General features: G+C 40.9%; 5 protein-coding genes and 2 long non-coding RNA genes across 9 annotated transcripts; 3 read left to right on the forward strand and 4 right to left on the reverse strand.

Annotated features, from left to right (window-relative positions):
- The first annotated feature begins 838 nt into the window (after positions 1-838).
- Positions 839-5,137, forward strand: LOC115734965 (ceramide synthase 1 LOH3-like). Of its 3 annotated transcripts, none has more exons than XM_048282921.1 (7): positions 839-1,143; positions 1,934-2,163; positions 2,287-2,442; positions 2,668-2,853; positions 3,963-4,147; positions 4,814-4,897; positions 5,034-5,137. In XM_048282921.1, exons 1-6 carry the CDS (start codon positions 1,021-1,023, stop codon positions 4,846-4,848), a joined length of 915 nt encoding a protein of 304 aa, XP_048138878.1. In that variant the 5' UTR covers positions 839-1,020; the 3' UTR covers positions 4,849-4,897; positions 5,034-5,137. The 3 variants fall into 3 exon arrangements, with proteins under 3 accessions (XP_048138878.1, XP_048138879.1, XP_030521865.2); XM_048282922.1 differs by having other exon boundaries at positions 5,037-5,137; XM_030666005.2 differs by having other exon boundaries at positions 840-1,143; positions 4,814-5,137.
- On the reverse strand, positions 2,794-3,713 carry LOC125316047. The gene is made up of 2 exons (XR_007199353.1): positions 3,583-3,713; positions 2,794-3,540 (listed from the first exon to the last, which is right to left on the reverse strand). It is a non-coding gene; the product is annotated as an uncharacterized LOC125316047 (long non-coding RNA).
- A 490-nt stretch (positions 5,138-5,627) lies between the features above and the next one.
- LOC125316046 lies at positions 5,628-8,597 on the forward strand. The gene is made up of 4 exons (XR_007199352.1): positions 5,628-5,969; positions 7,018-7,090; positions 7,517-7,972; positions 8,477-8,597. It is a non-coding gene; the product is annotated as an uncharacterized LOC125316046 (long non-coding RNA).
- On the reverse strand, positions 7,023-9,636 carry LOC115734964 (zinc finger protein CONSTANS-LIKE 2-like). Its single transcript, XM_048282920.1, has 3 exons — positions 8,736-9,636; positions 8,460-8,644; positions 7,023-7,655 (listed from the first exon to the last, which is right to left on the reverse strand). Exons 1-3 carry the CDS (start codon positions 9,190-9,192, stop codon positions 7,296-7,298), a joined length of 1,002 nt encoding a protein of 333 aa, XP_048138877.1. The 5' UTR covers positions 9,193-9,636; the 3' UTR covers positions 7,023-7,295.
- An 827-nt stretch (positions 9,637-10,463) lies between these two features.
- LOC115734971 (H/ACA ribonucleoprotein complex subunit 2-like protein) lies at positions 10,464-12,082 on the reverse strand. The gene is made up of 4 exons (XM_030666009.2): positions 11,893-12,082; positions 11,351-11,420; positions 11,061-11,166; positions 10,464-10,916 (listed from the first exon to the last, which is right to left on the reverse strand). Exons 1-4 carry the CDS (start codon positions 12,023-12,025, stop codon positions 10,755-10,757), a joined length of 471 nt encoding a protein of 156 aa, XP_030521869.1. The 5' UTR covers positions 12,026-12,082; the 3' UTR covers positions 10,464-10,754.
- Positions 12,083-13,849: 1,767 nt separating this feature from the next.
- LOC115734968 (protein MIS12 homolog) lies at positions 13,850-17,339 on the reverse strand. Its single transcript, XM_030666008.2, has 7 exons — positions 17,078-17,339; positions 16,885-16,942; positions 15,865-15,984; positions 15,241-15,336; positions 15,028-15,166; positions 14,203-14,340; positions 13,850-14,070 (listed from the first exon to the last, which is right to left on the reverse strand). The coding sequence occupies exons 1-7, from the start codon at positions 17,197-17,199 to the stop codon at positions 14,009-14,011; spliced, it is 735 nt and encodes a 244-aa protein (XP_030521868.1). The 5' UTR covers positions 17,200-17,339; the 3' UTR covers positions 13,850-14,008.
- A 1,586-nt stretch (positions 17,340-18,925) lies between these two features.
- LOC115734966 (tetraspanin-8-like) lies at positions 18,926-19,966 on the forward strand. The gene is made up of 2 exons (XM_030666006.2): positions 18,926-19,472; positions 19,599-19,966. Exons 1-2 carry the CDS (start codon positions 18,969-18,971, stop codon positions 19,911-19,913), a joined length of 819 nt encoding a protein of 272 aa, XP_030521866.1. The 5' UTR covers positions 18,926-18,968; the 3' UTR covers positions 19,914-19,966.
- Positions 19,967-20,324: the final 358 nt, after the last annotated feature.

Consider the following 20,324-nt stretch of genomic DNA (forward strand, 5'->3'; position numbering starts at 1 on the left):
GATGGGATAAGACTGGACTTCCTAGCATAAATATAATTAGAAAAAAATTAAATTTTTTTGAAGAACTAATTAATCTAATTTCCCCATCTTCTACTCGATACGCACTCCTCTCGTTTCGCTCGATGCTCACGTCTTGCCTTCGCAATGCAGCTTTGCTCGGCGCTGGCTCATCTCGCGTTCCCGCCTCTCGCTCGTCGGCATCGTTGCTCTTCTCACGTCTCATTATTTTAGGATTATAAGTACTCATGTGATGGTTGTACAATGGTGATGTGTATGTTTTATTAGGTCGGATGGTTGATATTAGAAGTTGTTACTTTAGGTCTAAGGGTTAGATTTCTATAAGCAGTTGATATTAGCGGTCCCGGTCCGATCCTCGGTCCCAAAAATTTGGAGACCGGGACTACCGGTCTTGTTCTCGGCTCCATACTAGGACCGGATTGGCTCGGACCATGCACACCCCTACTCAGAAGAATGGAAACAAAGAAAAAATTGTGAAATTATGAGACCTTTGTTGAGAATTACCGAGTTACGTGAATTTGCCAAAGTGTCGGTCAATTGAAGGTAGCATTGTGACATTACGCAAATAATGTGGCGATTCTTCGGCAAAAAAGATGATGTGCGCGTGGCAACTTAACTAATGACTTCGGACAGATATTTCGATGGATTCGATACTCAAAACTCCAAGCTTTCCCAAGACAGTTCCACAGGATCCTTCCTGCCCGTGTCCATATGAATTAGTAGTAGCTTCCAAGAAAGAAGGCCGACCCGACCACGTGCCCATTAGTTTCCGTTCCGGGTCGGTTCGGGTCGGGTCGGTCCGGTTAAATGAAGCTTCCGAGAAGGCCCGTAACACTAGTCAAAGTCAATCTCTTCGCCTGCCGTTGACAGTTGCTTGCACCGGTCAAACCGAGTGCCTCAAACTTTCCAACACACGTTTGCCACACCATGATTCATGATCAAGAAAAAGGAGAAGAAACCCATCTCTCTACTCTCTCTGTATCTCTATCTCAGAGGTGCTAAATGGGGTTGTGGGTCGATTGGAGTGCGGAGTCATACCCATCGAACAGAGACTTTGCAGTGGTTCCCTTCTTCGCTCTCTTCTTCCCAGCTCTCCGCCTCTTTCTTGATGCTTTCATCTTTGAGGTAACTCTTCAACTGACTTCATCAGCAGAAACTTGAAGTTTCTTGATCTTGTGATTCTCTTCGGGCATCTTTTGATCTTCATGGATGTCAGTCTCTCTCTTAAATGAATACGGTGTGTAAATTCAATTGCTGATAGAACTCAGCGGTTTTGATCAATTGCCAAACAAGGAAAAAAGCTTCCTTTCTTTTATTTGAGGTAGGTATGTGTGTGCTAGAGTGTATCATCTATCACTGTTCACTTGGAGTTCTTGCTGAACCAAAAAATTTGTGGGTTGCTTGGAACTAACATTTTGGAAAAGGCAAATTTGATGATTGCGTAGGTCGGCATCTCGTGCCTCTCGTCGTGCAGTAGCATTACATCTGTATCTCAACTTAAAATGCGTCACTGGTAATGTTCCCCGCATTATATAAATGACCACAAGAATTGCCATAAGAAAGGCAGCTTCAAATTAGTTGAAGTACTGCCTCAATTTGGTATGAAGTGTTTCTCATCATGAAAATGGGCAAGTCCAGAACTTGTACAAGAATTGCAGTGAGTCGAGTTATAAGGAGCACATATCATAGCAATCTGGTTGTGGACTTAAATTGCTACGGGAATAAGATTAGCTAGTTATCGAAAAACTAGTTCCTGCTATCTAAAATGATCTTTGACATTATTAGGTCATCTCATCAATTCACGCTAATATGTCTAGAAGAAACAAGACTAGACTTCCTACCTGACATGGCCAACCTCTAATCCTAAGCAGCTTCTATGCGTCTTGAGTTCATAATGATCTTGTGGTTGTGGCAGAAACTAGCGAGACGGCTGATTTTTGGAGAGGGACATGCCAAGCTGGATCTTGAGGCACATCATAGGAAGAAAAAGATTAAAAAATTCAAAGAGGCGGCGTGGAAATGTGTGTACTTCCTTTCTGCAGAGATTTTGGCTCTTTCAGTCTCCTATGACGAGCCTTGGTTCACTAGTACCAAGTTCTTCTGGGTTGGCCCTGGGAATCAAGTTTGGCCAGATCAGAAGATCAAGTAAGCCTCATTATTAAGACCGGTAGCAAAATATCACTGGACATGCTTTCCTCTTAATGTTTTTTTCTCAAACTCTGGTTCATTTTTTTTATCTACTTAATCATTTTGCGTGTTTTTTGCCAGGTTGAAATTAAAGGGATTGTACATGTATGCCTCTGGATTCTATACATACTCCCTGGTTGCCTTGTTTTTCTGGGAAACAAGGAGATCAGACTTTTTGGTCTCAATGGGACATCATGTGGCATCTATCCTCCTCCTTGTCTTATCATATATGTTCAGGTGCACTCCTCAAGTTTTTGTATTTACCCATGTTGTCCTAATGTATTGAGGTAAATGTGGAGAGCAAATTGGCAAGAACTTTGTGCCACGTGATGATAAATAGATCCTTCCTATTTCAAAAAAAGATTACAAATGCCCTTAGCTTTGTAGTGGGATCTCTTGGCAAAATTTAAAGAGATGGTACCAGTCTTCTCTACCTCAATCAGATCTTCCTGCATTTTGCAGGTTTGCTCGTGTTGGTTCGATTATCTTGGCACTCCATGACGCGAGCGATGTCTTCATGGAAGTGGCAAAAATGTCGAAGTACAGTGGCTATGAAAGGATTGCTAGCTGTTTTTTTCTTCTTTTTGCACTTGCTTTTACAGCCTTCCGCATCATCTACTTTCCATTTTGGATCCTTAGGAGCACTAGGTAAGTGCACCATGCCACGTAAAAGCTCTTTAGTATGTCCAGACTCTTTTGACACTTACAAGTTAACCAAATTAGCACATGTTTATTTCAATTTATCAATAGCACATACTGTCAAGTCCAACTTGGCTTAGATACCTCCTTTGCAATTTATTTCTTTTCCCCATCGTAATAAGGCCAGAACAAATCGTGCTATTAGGTCTTTGCATTGTGCTTCTTGAGCTTTCTGATCAGTTTTTGGAAAACCTATAAGTATTATTCTTTCTCTATATTAATCCGATGTGAAAGGGCTTTACACATAGTGGAAGGGTGAAGTCAATCGATGAACACAGTTCCTTGCAAATTTCTGTCTATGAAGAAAAACTCTTATGTCTCGTGGAATTTTGAAGAGCATTAATCAAATTCTATGGTAGATCTTGTTTGTACAATGACGACATCACTTAATTTAGCATATTGTGCTAACGTACGTGCCATTCGTAGAGAAAAAGGGACTTCTGTAACAAAAAACAAAAAATAGTCGCAGGAATACACTTCACTTCTGCAAGGAAAGATTTTGTTGCTAGAACATCTCATTTACAGATTCAATCTGTTGAATCTTATAATCTCAAATACTGATCTTTAACGAGAAATTTTCAACTATTGAGATGTGACAGGTCTTTTCAATTAAACATTCTATGCTCATTTTCTTTACTGGAGTACGGTATTATTTTTTTTTTCTGGAATAAGATTAACATATGCACCAATGCAATGCTTATTTTAAATTACAATCATTAAAAAAAAAATCCAAATAGTTTAGATATGTGCTCAGTTTTGGAACTTCAGATTGGTTCTGCTACTTCCTCAATTGAAGATTTAGAGATAATTATTTTAATGACTGCCAGAGGAGACAGAGCATCAAGTTTCTGCTGATGAGATGGAGACTCGATAGTCTCAATTTCTCAAATATCCAGATGCCATTAGCTGAATTACTTTAAGAGGGGATGCTTTCTTATTAACTCCTTCTCCGTTTCCTTCGACTTCTGCATGCCTTCCTTCGAAACACGATACTCTTTGTTCTGTTTCTTCAATAAATTGGGGAATGATATAAGTTATCTTGAATCTTATTCTGGCAGTTATGAAGTTCTTCTGACTTTGGGCAAGGACCTGCAAATGGCTGTTGGACCTCTGTGCTACTATGTGTTCAATACTCTTCTGTTCTGCTTGCTTGTTATTAATTTATATTGGTGGTTGTTGTTGTGTGGGATGCTGGCGAGACAGGTTCGTGATAGAGGCCAGATAAGTGATGATGTTCGTTCTGGTAAGGGACATTACAGCAATAACATTTTCTTCGTAGGTTTCATAAGTACCACTGAAAGATGTGCATAGATACAAACACTTGGACATCAATTTTAGGACGAAGGAAAGATAAAGGTGTCCGTCGAAATAAATTAGAGCGTTAATTGAACCATGTGCAGAATCCTCATTCAAGTTTGGCCCAAAAAGTATCTCCATCTCCACAAAAGATGAACTTAAATAAAACCAGGAATGTGACTAGCCTTTTGGTGACAAGGAAGAGAGTGTAAATCCGAGCAAGTCACGCTTTACCTGCTTCGATTACATTAATGCAGGATTAGCTGCAGGCATCCAGTGAACTTGTTTGAATAGAATTTATAGACCAGAAAGGCGCATGCTTGTCAATGTTAAAGACACTTATGTTAATACTCCCTAGTCCCTGTCCTAAATTTTATAGCTGTTAATAATAGTTATAGATGTTGACAGAAGGAAGAATAAGCTGTAAAGCCTCTTTCAGAAACTGGGCTTCAACCCAAACTCTACTTCCTTCATTTTGTACAAGCAAGTGTACAGTAAAGTGGGCTTCATCATTATTTAAGACAAGTTTTGGTTCTTGGTTGTTCTTGTTCTGAATATATGATCATCAACAATGATTTCCAGCCGACTCATGTTATTTCTTTCCTTAATCCAGATTCAGAAGGGGATGATGATGACCACAGAGATTGATGAAGAATCAGAGTTACATGTAGTAGGTGCTTGGAACTCATGATTTTTGGCATTCTTCCATGCTTGAATAGAAATAACTCTATTTTGCTGGGGTATTGTCTTTGTTTAGAAAGCCTTAACCAAGACACGTCAAGATCTCACTATCTATCGGTCTCATTCCTTTCGCTAATTTGTTTCGTGGGTAGGAGTTGCTTAAAGTACGTGCCATGATACTCAGATGCCAAGTTGGGGAGACCCTGTGACCTCCATGAAATAAGTTAACAAGGCCACCATGGACATGATTGATTCACGAGTTCGAGAATAAACATGTCCTCGCAACACTTCCTGTCAGCACACACATCAATTCTCTTACCAAAACAATTACGGACACAAATTCATTACAAGTGTGACATGGAACTTTTGTTGTTGTTGAGATCATTGATAGTTTGAATTCTCCTGATGCTAACATAGGATGTTTTCAGTCCTTTCCTTTCACCCCCTTTTACTGCCAAAAGTTCTTCTATCCCGATTAGTAATGATTGACATCCATGTTTTTCCCCTTCTAGATTTTGCAAGCAAGACATCCTTTGTGCTAGTCAAGATATAAGCTTCAAGCACTGACTAAGAAATGAATTCGTTGTGGCTATCTAGATTCAAACTCATCTAAACCTGAACGACTGTGCGTGCAGGTCCATCAGACTTAGTATCTTTGCTTGATTGACCGTCACCGTCAGTATTTTTCCCCTTTATTCCTCCCCTGCTTTCCATTACACTACCAGCCAAATTGTGGCCAAGCATATATTGCCGTGTGACAGATTGAGCAAGAGAGTAGAGAGATCATGACATCAGAATTCCTCCATAGAGAATATGTTTTGTCCGGGTTTCAGATTTCTTGTTGACATCTCGATATTGGTGCACTTCATCCGTTGATTCTGGTGGCTCGAGTTGCAACGGGGGTGACAAATAAGCAAACAACGAGCTTAGTGCTTTTTGAGAGTCGGAGAAAAACGACAGCACCCCAGCCAATAGCGAGGCCGGAACAGATACTTAAAGCGAAAGGAGGAGGGCCTAAGTATCAACTCCAAACAGCCAAAAGCCACAAAAATACTCACCTCCTTCCTACTTTCCTCCTTGTGGTTCAGGTTAGCTTCAGTACATGGGTGAATATCTTTTCTGCTAAAAAAGTGAAATAAAGTGCATTCATCTTTCCAAAGTTCACTGGTGAGAATAGCCCTGGAACTCATATAGGTCATTGTAAGAGATTTATTCTTTTCTTATCCATCCAAATATCAGATCCTTTGTAGATATCACTTTAGGTATGGAAGCCAAATAGTACATGCATGAGTGACATCTTGTGTTTCACACAGGAAACCAGTTTTTTTCCATAAGAGTTCACAAAATATCTATTTCTGCAGGAAGAGCTTTGAATCAAGATGAGATTATTCATGTTTCCAGCAGAATAAATAGCCTAGGAATATCAAAAACTGCAATACATTAAACCTAAAGAAACTAGCCTTGTGCTTATTGGCTTGCCAAAGCTTTTAAAGGGTGAATGTTTCTCCAAGCGCCCTCATATGAGCCAAATGGAACAGTAGCATCATGTTCAAGATTCTCACAGAAAGAAAAAAAATCCTTAGCCTATACCTTGCTAAGAGTTATTCAATGCAAAATAGCCTGCGAACAAACCAATAGCAACTGAGATACGGATGCCTCCCGCACATTGAGCGCGGCCAAGGACTATCGAGTACTCTTGCAAGAAAACTTAAGGCACATCCCAGATGCTCGACCATTTTTTACGCAGCATCCGAGGGGCTTGGTGTTGGAGCTTTCCCTGCATCTCTTTCCATCTAGGAAATATTTGTTTCTCCTTTAATATCTTGTGGTGTAAAAATTACTGTTGAAGTATTATCCCACATTGCTTGACAACGGGTCCTAAATGCTCTTCATATTCATGTAGTCTTTTTCCACCTATTAGCTTAAGCTTTTGGGTTGGACTTTCTAATATGATATCAGAGAAAGTGCTAACCCTTTCACGAATGCGCGTGGTAAAATTCCACGTGAATGTGCGTAGTAAAAAATTTCACTTGCTGCTCATAATTTTGTCCTTGCTCTTTATATTCATGTAGTTTCCCTCCACCTATTAGCCTATGCTTTTGAATTGGGCTTTTTAACAATTACTCTTTTGATTAGTAATGCTTCATTGCTCTAGTCAGAACAGCATTAAGTTAGAATACCAAAAGATTTAGCAAGGACCCAGAAAGTTGTAAGACTGACCTTCTTTGTTTTGGTTATGATCGCGAAAAAGAAGCTGAAAACAAATGTGAAATAGCTAAATGATTATGCAAATCTGAAACTTATACATGATTTACATCAATCCAAGTAGTTCGCATGCGATGATTGCAATATCACCAGGAGATGGTGCAGACAATAATTGTTTCTCTTACTAGCTCAAGCAGATCTCTATCTCTTTAACAAAACTTAATACGTGAAATGAAGCCATAATTATAGTCTTCCATTGAGAACATCTGATCTACTTCTAGATCCGTGGCTGATCTCCTAGCAAACCTGCCTTTGACTCGAGGACGACTGTCCGCGTAGGTCTTCCTCAAGGCGTATCTTATTTTCTTATCGAACTTCCTCGCCTTCCTTTTCTCTTTGTATCTCAAAACCTTGGCCTCCCTATTTACAGTAGGATTCTGAAATGGCCTTAAGAGTGGAGGGTTCAAGAACATTTCCGGCGTCCCAATTGGAAGCCTGGGATATGAATTTGAGATCTCACTAATTGTTTGTGGCCTTGACATGCTGGCATGGAAAAGTGAACGAGAAACCTGATCACAAAGTAAAAGAACAGGTGTTATGACAGATGACAGTTGATTGATCACAGGACTCAATCTAGTCAAAGGGTATGTTGAGGCTAGTCTTTACAAACGGTAAAGGATGAAAGGACAAATGCCAAAAGATTCTGCTGATTTATGCAATAATTTTGAGAATGAGCTACCGAAAGAAGTGTTTCGAGCATTTCTTATCCGGATATTAAGGTTTTTGTAGGATGCAAGAAGATGCATGAATGCAAACTAATCAAAGAAAAATGAATGGTGAAAGGAGAAGATGGTCTCCATTCCTTGCAGGTGAAGCTGCAACCAAGGTTATGGTAGCATTTTAATCCTCTGTTCTCCGGTGTTCCGTGTTCATTCATGTACATGATGGCTTTTGTCTTGGCTTTTTCAAAGGGCAAATAAAAATTTTGGCCAAAAAAAGGTCAAATTGGACTCACAATTTTCCTACCATGGCTGGACATAGTAGCTAGACAACAAGATAAGGATTCAATGCAAAATAACGAAAAAGAAAGATGTATAAAGAAAACTTTCTGCTTGCTTGCTGCTGCTGCTTAAGTCTTGATTTATATATAAAAGGGTTTTTACAAGGGAAGGAGATACTACCTGGATATACAGTACAGAAGTAACTCCAAAGGAGGAAAATCTGACTTCCAGATTCATTATATCAAGAAAACTATGTTGAAACAATTACACTAGAGAATTGGAAAGGCCTCTGAACTGGCAAGTTAGTGTGAATATCCACAAATTCCATCAACAGTTTGCATTGTATATTTAAAAAGACTCAACAGATCTTACATTATCTTTGCTTGAAGGGTTGCTGATGAAAGCATCTTTTCCTATTCCATCCTTCTTGTCCCAGCAGACATTCTGTTGGGCTGTGGAATCCATCAACTGAACTGGCACGACACCATCACCGTTGCTTTGCCTCTGATCAACGTTAGTTTCCAATGGATTGCACTCATCCTGGGGCTTGATGCTCGGGGCATGAGCTATACTCTATAAGATCCAAATACTCATCAACCTCCCCACCCCAGGGTAACTCATCCCTAGTTTGGTTGCCATTACTACTAGGTGAGTCAAGCAACAACCAGGAATCGATTTCATCTTCTTCAATGCACTCATGAGCCTTTTGTCCTTCGGACTCAGTGCTTTGATCCAGGGTGGAGCTGGGAGGTCCATAGAGGGAGCCCAACAACGGAGTCATTGGGACTCGCACGTGCCGATGAGCTAACATATTGGCTGAGTGTATCTCGATGTCACAGTTGGCACACAAAACAGCTGCATCAGCCTCACAGGCGAAGCTAGCTGGGGCGTTTTCACAAGCGTTGCAAATCCAAATGCGCTCATGTTGAGCATCACTAGTGTTTCCTTCATGGGCTAACTGATTGCACGCAGCACAAAGAAAAGCCAAGTGTCTCTGGCAGAAGAAAACACAGGAGGCCGCCTTGCACAGGTTGCAGAGTCGCGGGTAACCGTCTGTGCTGGGAATGGCATTCATCACTTCTTTGCACAAGAAGGTACCCCCCATAAAGAGGGAATTGTGAAGTAAGGATGGATGTGGGTACTGAGAGGTCGGGGGAGCGTGTGATCTTTTGGTGGCTGAGATTCTGTAATGGACATGCTTTCTAGCCTTTTTGGAATGTTTCAGTAAGAGAAAGGAAAAGGAGCTATAGTGTTTATCACCAATCTGTGCTGAACCTTAAAGCATAATGATAACCTGTCATTAGATTGCCTGATTCAAGTCAGTGTTCACTGATTGAAAAGTGAAAAAGGGAAGTTGACCCAGAGCTACTGATTGAAAAGTTGGACAAGAACTAAGAGAGAGATTGTGAAGCGGTAAAGTACAGACATGTCCCTAAACGTTCACCTCCTAAGCTCTCTTTTTGGAGACTTGATCCAACTAGATTTAGATTCGAGGCTTGACAGATGATGTAGACGTTTGCACTAATTGGAGGTGCGGAAACTAAGTGCAACACAAAACAAAGTGCGATGACATGATAGTCGACCTCTCGAATCCATGTGAGATAAAGTGCTGCATCGTGGCCGCTGAGTTTTGGCCTGCATTTATTCGAGTGAGATCATAAACATTATGAATGTAGCTGGAAAGGCCCTTGGCCTTTGTCAGCTGAGTTGAGGCATACTTCATAGATTCTTCTCGTTACCTTTCTGGGGTTGTTGGTCCCTCATCTCCCCAGGCAGTAAGCATGAATATGCAAGGAATCAACTATTCTGGGCCATACATTGGACACTGCTCATGCACAGCACATTTTTTTTCCAACTTGGCAACTCTACATTCCCTCTAGAGAACGTGGTGTCCGTCGCAGTTTATCACCTGATGAAACCAAAAGCTGACATTTCGATCTCAATTATCTGAACTTTCCAACTTTGCTTTTGCAGGGAGGTTCTAATCATATGAAGCAACTTTTGCTTAAGAAGCATGAGAATGCTGACAGTTATTGTTGTGTTGTGCAGACCATTTGGTTGTACTTTTCTTCTCCAGCTGTAACTCTGGTTCATAAAATATAAAATTTTCCACTACACTATTGCTGCTAGGGCGCTAATCGGGAATTTCAGAGCCGTTTTGCTGAGAAAAAAGTACCTGAAAATCATTCCCCCGTTTAGATTGCTCAACTACGCGCAATTAAGGTTCCATCTGAAATATCCAATTCCAACAATCAGGTAATGATCTCATTCCAAAAACCTCCCCAAGTTGAGCACCAGGCTTCCGGTGCAAAAATGACGACAAAGAGAGATTTCCAAATATCAAAAAGTAAAGCAGAAAGTCAGCACCATCAGAAGTACATAACACAGAGGCAGTTCAAACCGAACCCCCTGCATTTTAATTGCAGAAAACCTACATTTGAACAGTCTTCCATCCTTATCACCAGTCTAAACGGAAAAATGGTTGTCATAATGACCTATATAGCACCACCATTACAGGCAGTAGAAATACAAGCAATTGACCATACTCCGTTTACATCCATCTTGCCACTGTGTGGCTGCATTACAACACCACTGTTTACATCCAACCAAAGAGTATGAACTCAAAAAGAACGGCAGCAGAGTTGTTTCTGCATTTCTTCTCGACGTTCAGAACAAGGAGGAAGTCAGCTCGGAAATATCATTGACAACTTGATCATAGTCTGCTTTCAGTTTGTCCTGTTTCTCGGCGCTTAATTCACCCTTTGTTGGCTTTGTTTGCACCAAAACACAGCATGTAGGCCTCTTGGTGGCTCCTGCATTAGCTAGATCCTGAAGAACATAGATAAATGTGTAATTTTCGTTAGCAGATGAAGAACATGGACATAGTGAAGAGAGAGAGAGAGAGAGAGAGAGAGAGAGATTTTGTTTTCACTCCAGCACAACATGGACTAAAACAGAAGGCAATCAGCTTACTTCTTTTGATGGAACATAGACATAGGGAATGTCGGACTCTTCACATAAAATAGGGACATGAGTGATGACATCGATCGGAGATATGTTCCCAGCAATGACGCATAATCTGCACAGAGAGAAATACGTGAAAAATCAACCGATTTCAAATATATGGGCTCAACGAAAATCCGACATTCACCAGCCAACGCCATGCAGAAGAAACAATGGGGCTCCAAGCAACTACAGAGATTTAATTCAACATTGCATCGACCAGCATTTGTGCTCAAATTAGAAAAAGGTTAAATTTGTACCCTTTGTGACCACGTCTTATGCTTTTGACAACCTCCTTCACGCCTCTTTTCAAGCATTTGTCTTCGGCGGCTGCCAATTAAGAACCACAACAAGGACATGCCAATAGTCAGCCACAAGAAACTTAGTCGAACCAAAAACAAGGAGCGCACCAATTTAAGCCCACCCCCTTGCGCAACGCCATTCACAATGAACGGCCGGCTCATCTACAGAGAGAACTGGTCCAACAATGCAGAACACCGCCGCTCTCTCCATACAGGGCATTTTAACACACTTAGTTCCAGCTAATGTGTCGTCGAATATCCCATAAAGAGCCGACACCGTCAGTTACTGTAAATCCGAGGAATCACGTACCCAAAACTTCATATGGCACCAATAAAGGGAACAAGAAAACAAAAGGCTACCGTGAAAACGAGACTGATAATGTCAATTCCCCCGAGAGTTTCAGGAATGGGCTCGTGACTGAGCCGCATAAACACGAGAAAGGGGTGGCGCGTGCATAACATAGAGCTGCAAGACGAGAGGTTTGGTAGGTATTAATTACCTCTGCGGACGAGCTTGAGCGTGCGCTTGCCGAGCTTCTTGCCGGCGAGGGGCTTAGCAATGGGGGCGAGCGCCAGCATCTTCTTCTTCTCCTTCTCCTTCTGCGATCTCTCAGCTTCACTGTCGCTTCCCATCTCTCTCTCTCTCGCGACAACACCTCGCACAAATGGTCGGCCGGTTAGCAGGGGCGGCTCTGCTCCTTCCGGTTAAGTTCGCTTGCTATTTTAGGGTTTTTAGACTCCTTTTGTTTTCTTCCCCCCTCTATTTTCCTTGGATTAGGGCTTTAGCCGGGACTCTAGCCAAATCATCCCTACCGATCTAAACGATTCGAAATGATTTACCTTTTAAAGTGATACGAAAGATTCGACCCAAAATAAAAATAAATAAATAAAACAAAAAAGTGATTCGAAAGACAAAATTTTTATTAGCCGCTTTTTTAGAGTATTCTTTGAATTTACAAAGTCAATTTCAAGAGAATTTATATTGGGTTATAATGTTTCATCAGTACGGTTTTTTTAGGCGATGGTCTAGTCTCTCTCTCTTTTTTTCCACTTCATTATTTGAAATAGCTGTCGAAGGGTAGGGGTACGTGTGTGAATACGTCGTATTAACATATGAAATATTGGGGGATTTCTTTTTTGTCAAGAATATTTGTTGAAAAGAGAAAATATTTGGAGATTCGACATTTTTTTGGAAAGCTATAGTATGATAAAAAGTAGATGTGAACAACTCTCCGATCCAATCTGGTTCCCCTTAAGAGTTGGAAATCGGATTGGTGGTCCCGGATTCCAATATTTAGAATCGGGTACCGGATCACTGGTGAGATCCGGCTCCCGAATGGTCCGATGAAATCGGTAAGATGCACCAAGCCCAACTTCAAAGGCCCTTTCAAAGTTACATGGAGAGAGAATCATCCCTCATGAGAAGCATCATGAGACATTGAGACCAGCAGTAAGCCAAGAAATGCCTAGGAGCTTGCTCTCCACATGCACCAACAGCACACCAGCACGAGTACATGCGTTTGTGCGGGCACGGACAAATTCACAAGTATAGACACTCTGATTTATGTTCTGTTTTTGCATTCAGATTTTGCAAAATACACCCATCGAACGAAACTGATCATGACAAGCAGCAAAATTGCAACAGAACATGCAAAAACACGAAACAAGGATGAAAAAGAGGGCGAGACGTGAAACGCGAGAGAGGGAAAAAGGGCAAGGCGTGAGAGTCTGAGAGAGGCGAAGAAGAGGTCTAGGAAAGAAGGGAAATATTATGGTTACATTTAAAAAACTAAAAAAAAAAAAAATTAAAATCTACCGGTCCAGTCCTATAACCGTGAAACCGAAACCGGGACCACAACCATATAGAACCGAAAACCGGACCACGGGTTCAAACAGTTCCCGATTCAATTAGTCCAACTTGCTCACCCTCAATAGAAGTATTCAAATTTTATTTTTTAACACATGAGATAAAATAATATTATGTAATCATGCATTTGTCTATGCATTATAAGAATATGTAATTCAGAATATTTGAAGAAAAAAATGATTGAAATCCTCCAATATATCAATTTAAAAAGTAAGTTGAAATAACTGCATGTTAAATTATTGTGAACCATAAACAAATCATGGCGGTTATTGCAAGATAATGCACGAACATCATCCGAGGACATATCGTGCTGGTTTCCGCACGAGAAAACCTATCAATCCCATGCGGTCTGCTTGCTATGACAAATTGCTTTCCTATCGTCGAGTTTTTTTTTTTTATTTTTTGGTAGGAGCGAAGCATGTACAAAGATATATAGATACAGATACTATACGCACACATCTGTACACATGAACGTTCAGCCAGAAGCCGACATTGACGACGTGGGACAGCGTCTGGGGGTGGTGAAATCATCGACTCCGCTGTCAACCAGAAAGGAGGGGGGCAACCACCGCCTATGGCAGGCCACCCTAGACGCTCTCCGGAGGTAAAGCCTCCTTCACACTAGTCAGAGAAAGCCTAAGAAGACCGCCCTTGTTTTTAGACAAAACCCTGGTCGATATAGTTTGTTTTCAGACACACGAGCCATTCTGCAATTATAAGAACTTATAAACTGCAAAGATCATCAAAATTCACATTTTCTTCAAATCGGTCAAAAAATGTTGAAGATCTTCCAGCTTTGCACTGCAGAGGCCTGCAAGGCAACGGTCACCGCCATTATAACACCAACCATTTTCAGTTATAAAACATTAATATGCCAACTATAGCCAATGAGTGTATATATATATATCTCTTTAAAAGTGTGGAATTAGCAAAGCGTCATTACCAGTACTACGATCTACCATAGAGAGATTGTTCTTTTGATGGTCTAATCTCATTTTCTTGAAGTGCTCTGTCTCGTCCATCCTTCTGGTCTTGAACTTTGCTATTTTACACCGCAGTTCATCTGCAGTTCTCATCATATCTACAAAACAATTGGTCAGCAGACCATTGTCAGAAAAACTTGATTAAATTCATCATTCATTGAGACCCATGTCTATGAACTTGAATACTATCTCCTCTGTTCAGTTACGCCGAATCATTGTCAAAGTGAAACTTTTGTCAATAGTATAACAAGCCAAGAAATACAAAAACAAACTAAACTGACACTGTCACAAAGGCAACGACCAAATGGAACTAAAGTTAGAAATGAGCTTCATTTTCCCTTATAAAACGAGTTGTAAGTGGCTGCTAAACAGCACAGAAGCAAGCACTCAAATGTCACGCTAATTTATCACTAACTAGTGGAAAAAAAATCGAGCATCAAAGAAACTTCAACAATTCCAGCGTCCACCCCCCTTTCAGGGGATGCAGATCAGCACAGGTGAAAAACTGAAGTAAGTATTGGCACATCCTAAGATGGTGATTGGCTTCCATTTGAATATAAGATCAAGTACCAGGATGAGCTAAAAATAGTTGAAATGTACACACAAAAGTCTAGTGATGCCATGCTTATCCAAAAGAAAATGTCAACAGCTGCTATGTGAATGGAGCAGTTTAATTGTCAACGTGTTAAAAGAAAGATGAGAGAATTAAACCCACCCACACGCTAGATATCAAACCCCAGAACTCCAATATAAAGGTGAAGACAAGTGTTGACCACGGATATTACCTTGGAATGTGTCGCGCAGAGAGCTTTGACTGGTGGATTCCAGTGCTTCAGTAACAACCTTAGAAAACTGGTCGGTTGAGACAGTCTGCCTTTCGAGTACTTGTAGTTCTTGATTCAGCTCAGCAGACTCCTTTATAACCTGTGTAATCTACCTCAGTAAATAAACTCAGAAATCCAATGGAAGGCATTCAATCATGGCAATAATAAAGTTACCGCAACTAGTCTGTTTCTCAATGAGTCCAACTGCTCTTGAAGCTTGAGATCAACAATTGGATCGTGAGACGAAGGAATGTCAGCAGCAGAGGTGTTCTAGACAAATGATAAAAGGAAAAAAGATTACCACACTATGATAAGCCTGATAACAGAAAAGTATTCCCCCGTTCCATGAATGGAAGGTGCAAGAATCATCAATAAAACCTTTCATCAGAGTCCAATAAATAAAGACTGTTCATCCACTGCCAGGTCTTTTGATGTCACAATTACTCGCCTCATCCAATTACACTTTTCAGCAGATAAAATTTGAAGATGGCCATGCAATAATGAGATTATGGCATTCAAACTTCTCCAAATCTGACAGAACAAATTGCAATCCAAAGGCAGTCTAGCAACATATAAGAGGGGCACTATTAGCCCTTTCTTTTGGTACATGAAGCCTGGGTCCTATCAAACAATATCGAAATATCCAATCATTTCACTATTAAATACTGACAAGAAAAGTAGAGTCGGGCAAATCATTATTCCAAAAAAGTCACAAGTGGTAAAATCATTCTTTTACAACAACTACTAAGTAACAATTTGCAGGTTTACATAGCATAAATGTCTTAAGAGAAAACGTACATCTTTGGGAAAAGATAATCCTTGGGGAATGCTAAAACAGTGGCGGAGGCAATACTTCTCCCACATACCAAGATGCTTATCCAGAACTGATTGAATCATATTGTGTAAGTAGGCAACACCCTGCATAGAAAGACAGTGTACTAGCAAATATAAGCAGTTAAGACATACCTAGAAGAATTGTCATCACACAACAAAAAGGAGCATTGTCGATTCTAAATTTAAATGCAGAAATTTAACACCATGGCCCGCAACATCTAATAAGGGCAACAGTAAAAAACAATAATGGTCAAACAAGAAGCGTTTAACCATTTTCTCAAATGGTCATATCAGAAAACGTATCTAAAACAGTCCAGCCAGTGTCCAAGATGGAAACTAAGAAAATTCATGCCCGCAACGTAATAAAAGGATTGGAATGAGGTCTACCCAGGAGATCTTTGACCTCCCCAAAGTTCGCAAGTTTCATGGTTCAAAGGAAAAAATGATCATGACATAGAAAAATGAATCATTTAACTAAACGCATGTTTGCTCTTTGTTTCCTCCTTTACTCCTGACTCGCCATAGAGAACTGAGGCTTACAACTAGATGGAAGGAGGAAAGGATACATCCGGTCAAGCTTAGACTCACAATCGCGCAGCTTGCATCAGCAGCATACATAATTTAACGTGTTCTGCTCAGCTAAGAAATCTAGATTTTTGTGAGCTATCCAGGTAGGTAGCTAGTTGAGTTCTGATAAACAGATACTTGAGTCGCTAATCTGAGGACAGAACCTAAGACGTGTCTCTTCCTCCTGAATGAGAAAACTAAGTTTCTCCAGGCCTTCTCCAAATTCTATATTTGATTTTCGCAGCCTATCACAAATATGCCAAGAAATACAATAACCCCTCCGTCGCCCCACTTTCACTCCTCTAAAGACAAACCAAACAAATCAAGCACCATGTAAAGCAACAAATAAGAGTCGCACATCCAGCAAAATCGAGCCAAATACGAAACCGATTGAACGGAACATCAAAAGAGTTACACCTTGCCCAGATCTTGGGCCCTGTCCGAGCCCTCGGTTCTCAAAAGATTTGATGCTTGTCTGCGGAACAACGAGCACAGCATTAATAGAACACACAAAAAATTAGATGCCATATTTCAGTGTAGATTCGTCATGTATGCGCGTATGTCTGCAGTGTAGACACAGAGAGAGAGAGAGAGAGAGAGCAATGATTACTGGTGATAAAAGAGGAGAGCTTCGTCGAGCAAATCGTCGACGCTGTTGAGGACTTCATTGATGAAAAGCTGGGGCTTGAGATTCAGCGATTCGAACATCGTCTCGCTCTCGCTTCCTTCCATTTCGCACGAAACCCTAAATTTGAACCACCACAACTCTACAGAGAGAGAGAGAGAGAGAGAGAGAGAGAGAGAGAGAGTAGGTCTTTGAAAATTTTCCCGCCTAGAAGGTCGAAGAAGGGGCTCTTCGGAGAGGGAGGGAGATGGTGGATCGGGTTCTTCTTTTGACGGGGCCGTCTGATCGGGTCGGATCATGAAAGAGGAATGTAAAGCAACGTGGGCTTTTTAGCTTTGAACATGTTGGGCCCACCCCACGGCCCACGTTGGATTATGAAGTTTCTTTTTCTCTTTCGTAATTTCGTGAATTTTGAAATCTCCAACCTCTCCTCTCTTTTCTTCATAAATTTAAACGGCACTAATCATAAGATAGATAAATAGATAAATAAACGATGGGGAGGGGCTAAGGTTCGTGGCAACCCTTTTTAGAACGTTACTATTAGAATTTCTCACCCGTTAAAAAATGTTCGAAGTATGAACCGTAATTAATCTGGACAAAGTCTTAACTTTAGAGAGATCTTGAAAATCGAGACTTCGAAAAGGGCGAGCTCATCAATATAACATCTCGGATCACACAAGAGTCAAGTTCACGATCCTATTATACTTTGAAACCCATGGCCTCAACGAGAGATGATTAGGTGTCTCGTCTCTTTAGCTCTTGCGCGAGTATCCGATCAAATGTTTTTTTTTTTTTTTTGTTCGAAAAAGGAAAAACTACACAAAACTAATAATATAGATACAAGACGAATGACAATAAGTGCAGACCTCATTTTGCTCCTAAACCCCATCCAAGGGAAAGAAAATCATGTGGCATGCAATGGATTGGCTATGACAACCTTGTAATCATTTATAAAATTGCATCATTGTTCCTAAATTTGCGACGGAGGTTTAAACCATTCAATTGATCCAACCAACTCATGAATCTCTACTAGAAAATATAACGGAATTGAAAACATATATTAAAAACTACAATCCAAAGCCAAATTTCAATACTGTTTTAAGACAAATTTCAATACTGTGTTATCACATGAATTTGTTTTTTTTTTTTTTTTTGTGTTGGAAGGAAAGTTTTCATTTCAATTAAAACAAAAGTACACAACTTCAATGCAAATAAAAAAAAAACAACTAAATCTGAAAGATAAATCGACACCCCGTGAGGCTGTTTTCCAAAGCGCATCAAAATAATTGAAAGATCAAACTATCAACATCATTGATGAGGACACGCTAAGTTTTCCCTCTTTTGCCATGTGAACTTGTTTGCATATTCCAAAAAAAGGGAGAACTAACCATATCAATCCAAAGAATTAAAATTTGATTGCATGCTCTACGTACGATTTAGTATTGCCATGTTGTCTTTTCCTAAGTGATATTTTAAAAATTGGTATTCTTTCGCAACATTTCTTATATCACTATCGAAAACTCATCAAATCATGCCACGTGGAATCAAAATGAACATGCGCACAACATATTTAGGGGTTTCCCCGAACGGGAAGGTGGGAAAAACCAACGACATCTTTCTAGGAGCGCACAAAAATGTACAATAGCGGTTACGAATCCAGAAGTGAAAACAATCTCTTCGTAGCTGTCTCTTTCCATTCTCTCTTCCCCCCTAGAAAGAAACCAACGTTAAAGTTTAAACCATCCTCCGTTTCACAAACCCTCAAATCCCGCCTCGAATTCTTGCATTGGAAACACAAAGAGACACCCACACCCCTACGCCCAGGAAAAAAAAAAGAAAGGAAGAAGCTCTCGCCTGATTCGGCCCCGAACACGACATGGCTCGCATCAGCAACACCATCGTCACGATATTAAACGTTCTGTCCGCCGTCCTGGCGCTCGTCGCCGTCGGCACGTCGGCCAGGTTGATGGTGCACAGCAGCACGGAATGCCAGAAGTCCCTGCAGGGCCCTCTCCTGATATCGGGCGTCGTCCTGCTGGTCATCTCCTTGATCGGACTCATCGGGTCGTGCGGGCGAAACAATTTCTTCCTGTACACTTACTTGACCCTGTTGTTCCTGTCCATCCTCGCGCTCATCGCCTTCACGGTGTTCGCGTTCCTCGTGACAAACGAGAGCGCAGGGAAGGCGGTCTCGGGGCAAGGGTTCAAGGAGTACCGGCTGGGGGACTACTCGCATTGGATGCAGGATCATCTGGTGAATGGGGAGAAATGGAACGAGATTCGAAGCTGCTTGGTCGATTCCAACCTTTGTGGGAGGCTCGGCGAAGACGTTCATCAGACAGAGGCGGATTTTTATAAGCAGAAGTTGTCAGCCATACAGGTACTCCCGATTGTGAAATTATTCTTTTGTTGCTAAACTTGAAGTGTAATTTGAATGCATGCATGTATCTGTACATGCGCAAGGGCAAATGAATTTCACATTAATTTAGGTTTCGCTTGTTTTCAGTCTGGTTGCTGCAAGCCACCAAGTTATTGTGGTTTCGAATTCAAGAATGCGACCTATTGGACGGTTCCGAAGTCAGGCCCGGCAGCGCCCGATACCGATTGTCTAGCATGGAGCAACCACCAGGAAACCTTGTGCTACGACTGCAAATCATGCAAAGGAGGATTCCTAGCCAATGGCAAGAAGGAATGGAGAAATTTGCTGATATGCAATGTTCTTCTCGTCGTCATTTACATGGTAGTCTACAGCATCGGATGCTGCGCTTCCAGGAACAATCGCGAGGATCGCAAATATGCCAAGTACAAAGGCTACCCTTGAATTTCACGATGCTTTGAGTCGTCCTGCTTGCTTAGATGATGATCTTCCCTGAGTCAACCTTGTAACTCTTTTGGTTGATTGGTTTTAGATTGTGGAGTTGACGAAGCTTTACATAGACATTATTCACTTATCGCAATGTTTTCTTAAGTATTAGAGTTGCATATTCATGGCAATGTAAAGAGTCCAGGAAGCCTGCAACATATGCTGCAAGTTATTCAATTTGTCTTCCCTCATCCACTACCTTTTCTCATAAGAGGACTCAAAATCAACCAACATTTGTTTTGCCGTTGCCTGTCCAAAGCATGTTCTAATACGAGGACATGGCAATAAAGAAGCTTCTGCTTTCACCATGGCCAACGAATGCAATTAGGACATAGTTTTGCATATTAGCTATATCTGTGGATAGACCAC

The sequence above is a fragment of the Rhodamnia argentea genome, chromosome 7, assembly GCF_020921035.1.
Source record: "Rhodamnia argentea isolate NSW1041297 chromosome 7, ASM2092103v1, whole genome shotgun sequence".
NCBI classification, from domain to species: domain Eukaryota; kingdom Viridiplantae; phylum Streptophyta; class Magnoliopsida; order Myrtales; family Myrtaceae; genus Rhodamnia; species Rhodamnia argentea.

Bases quoted from the DNA above. Each gene is read 5' to 3' on its own strand.
- LOC115734971 (XM_030666009.2), bottom strand. From the start codon at position 12,025: ATGGGAAGCGACAGTGAAGCTGAGAGATCGCAGAAGGAGAAGGAGAAG. The intron at 11,167-11,350 runs GTACAAATTTAA...CTCTCTGTGCAG, and splicing joins ATAAGACGTGGTCACAAAGG to ATTATGCGTCATTGCTGGGA. The intron at 10,917-11,060 runs GTAAGCTGATTG...TATGTTCTTCAG, and splicing joins TCTATGTTCCATCAAAAGAA to GATCTAGCTAATGCAGGAGC.
- LOC115734965 (XM_048282921.1), top strand. From the start codon at position 1,021: ATGGGGTTGTGGGTCGATTGGAGTGCGGAGTCATACCCATCGAACAGA. The intron at 2,164-2,286 runs GTAAGCCTCATT...GTTTTTTGCCAG, and splicing joins TGGCCAGATCAGAAGATCAA to GTTGAAATTAAAGGGATTGT. The intron at 2,443-2,667 runs GTGCACTCCTCA...TGCATTTTGCAG, and splicing joins GTCTTATCATATATGTTCAG to GTTTGCTCGTGTTGGTTCGA.
- LOC115734966 (XM_030666006.2), top strand. From the start codon at position 18,969: ATGGCTCGCATCAGCAACACCATCGTCACGATATTAAACGTTCTGTCC. The intron at 19,473-19,598 runs GTACTCCCGATT...GCTTGTTTTCAG, and splicing joins AGAAGTTGTCAGCCATACAG to TCTGGTTGCTGCAAGCCACC.
- LOC115734968 (XM_030666008.2), bottom strand. From the start codon at position 17,199: ATGGAAGGAAGCGAGAGCGAGACGATGTTCGAATCGCTGAATCTCAAG. The intron at 15,985-16,884 runs GTGTAACTCTTT...CTTTCTATGCAG, and splicing joins GGGCCCAAGATCTGGGCAAG to GGTGTTGCCTACTTACACAA. The intron at 14,341-15,027 runs GTAATATCCGTG...ATTGTTTTGTAG, and splicing joins TCTGCGCGACACATTCCAAG to ATATGATGAGAACTGCAGAT.
- LOC115734964 (XM_048282920.1), bottom strand. From the start codon at position 9,192: ATGGGGGGTACCTTCTTGTGCAAAGAAGTGATGAATGCCATTCCCAGC. The intron at 8,645-8,735 runs CTAGTAGTAATG...TAGCTCATGCCC, and splicing joins CTGGTTGTTGCTTGACTCAC to CGAGCATCAAGCCCCAGGAT. The intron at 7,656-8,459 runs GTAAGATCTGTT...CTTTGTGATCAG, and splicing joins ACCCTTCAAGCAAAGATAAT to GTTTCTCGTTCACTTTTCCA.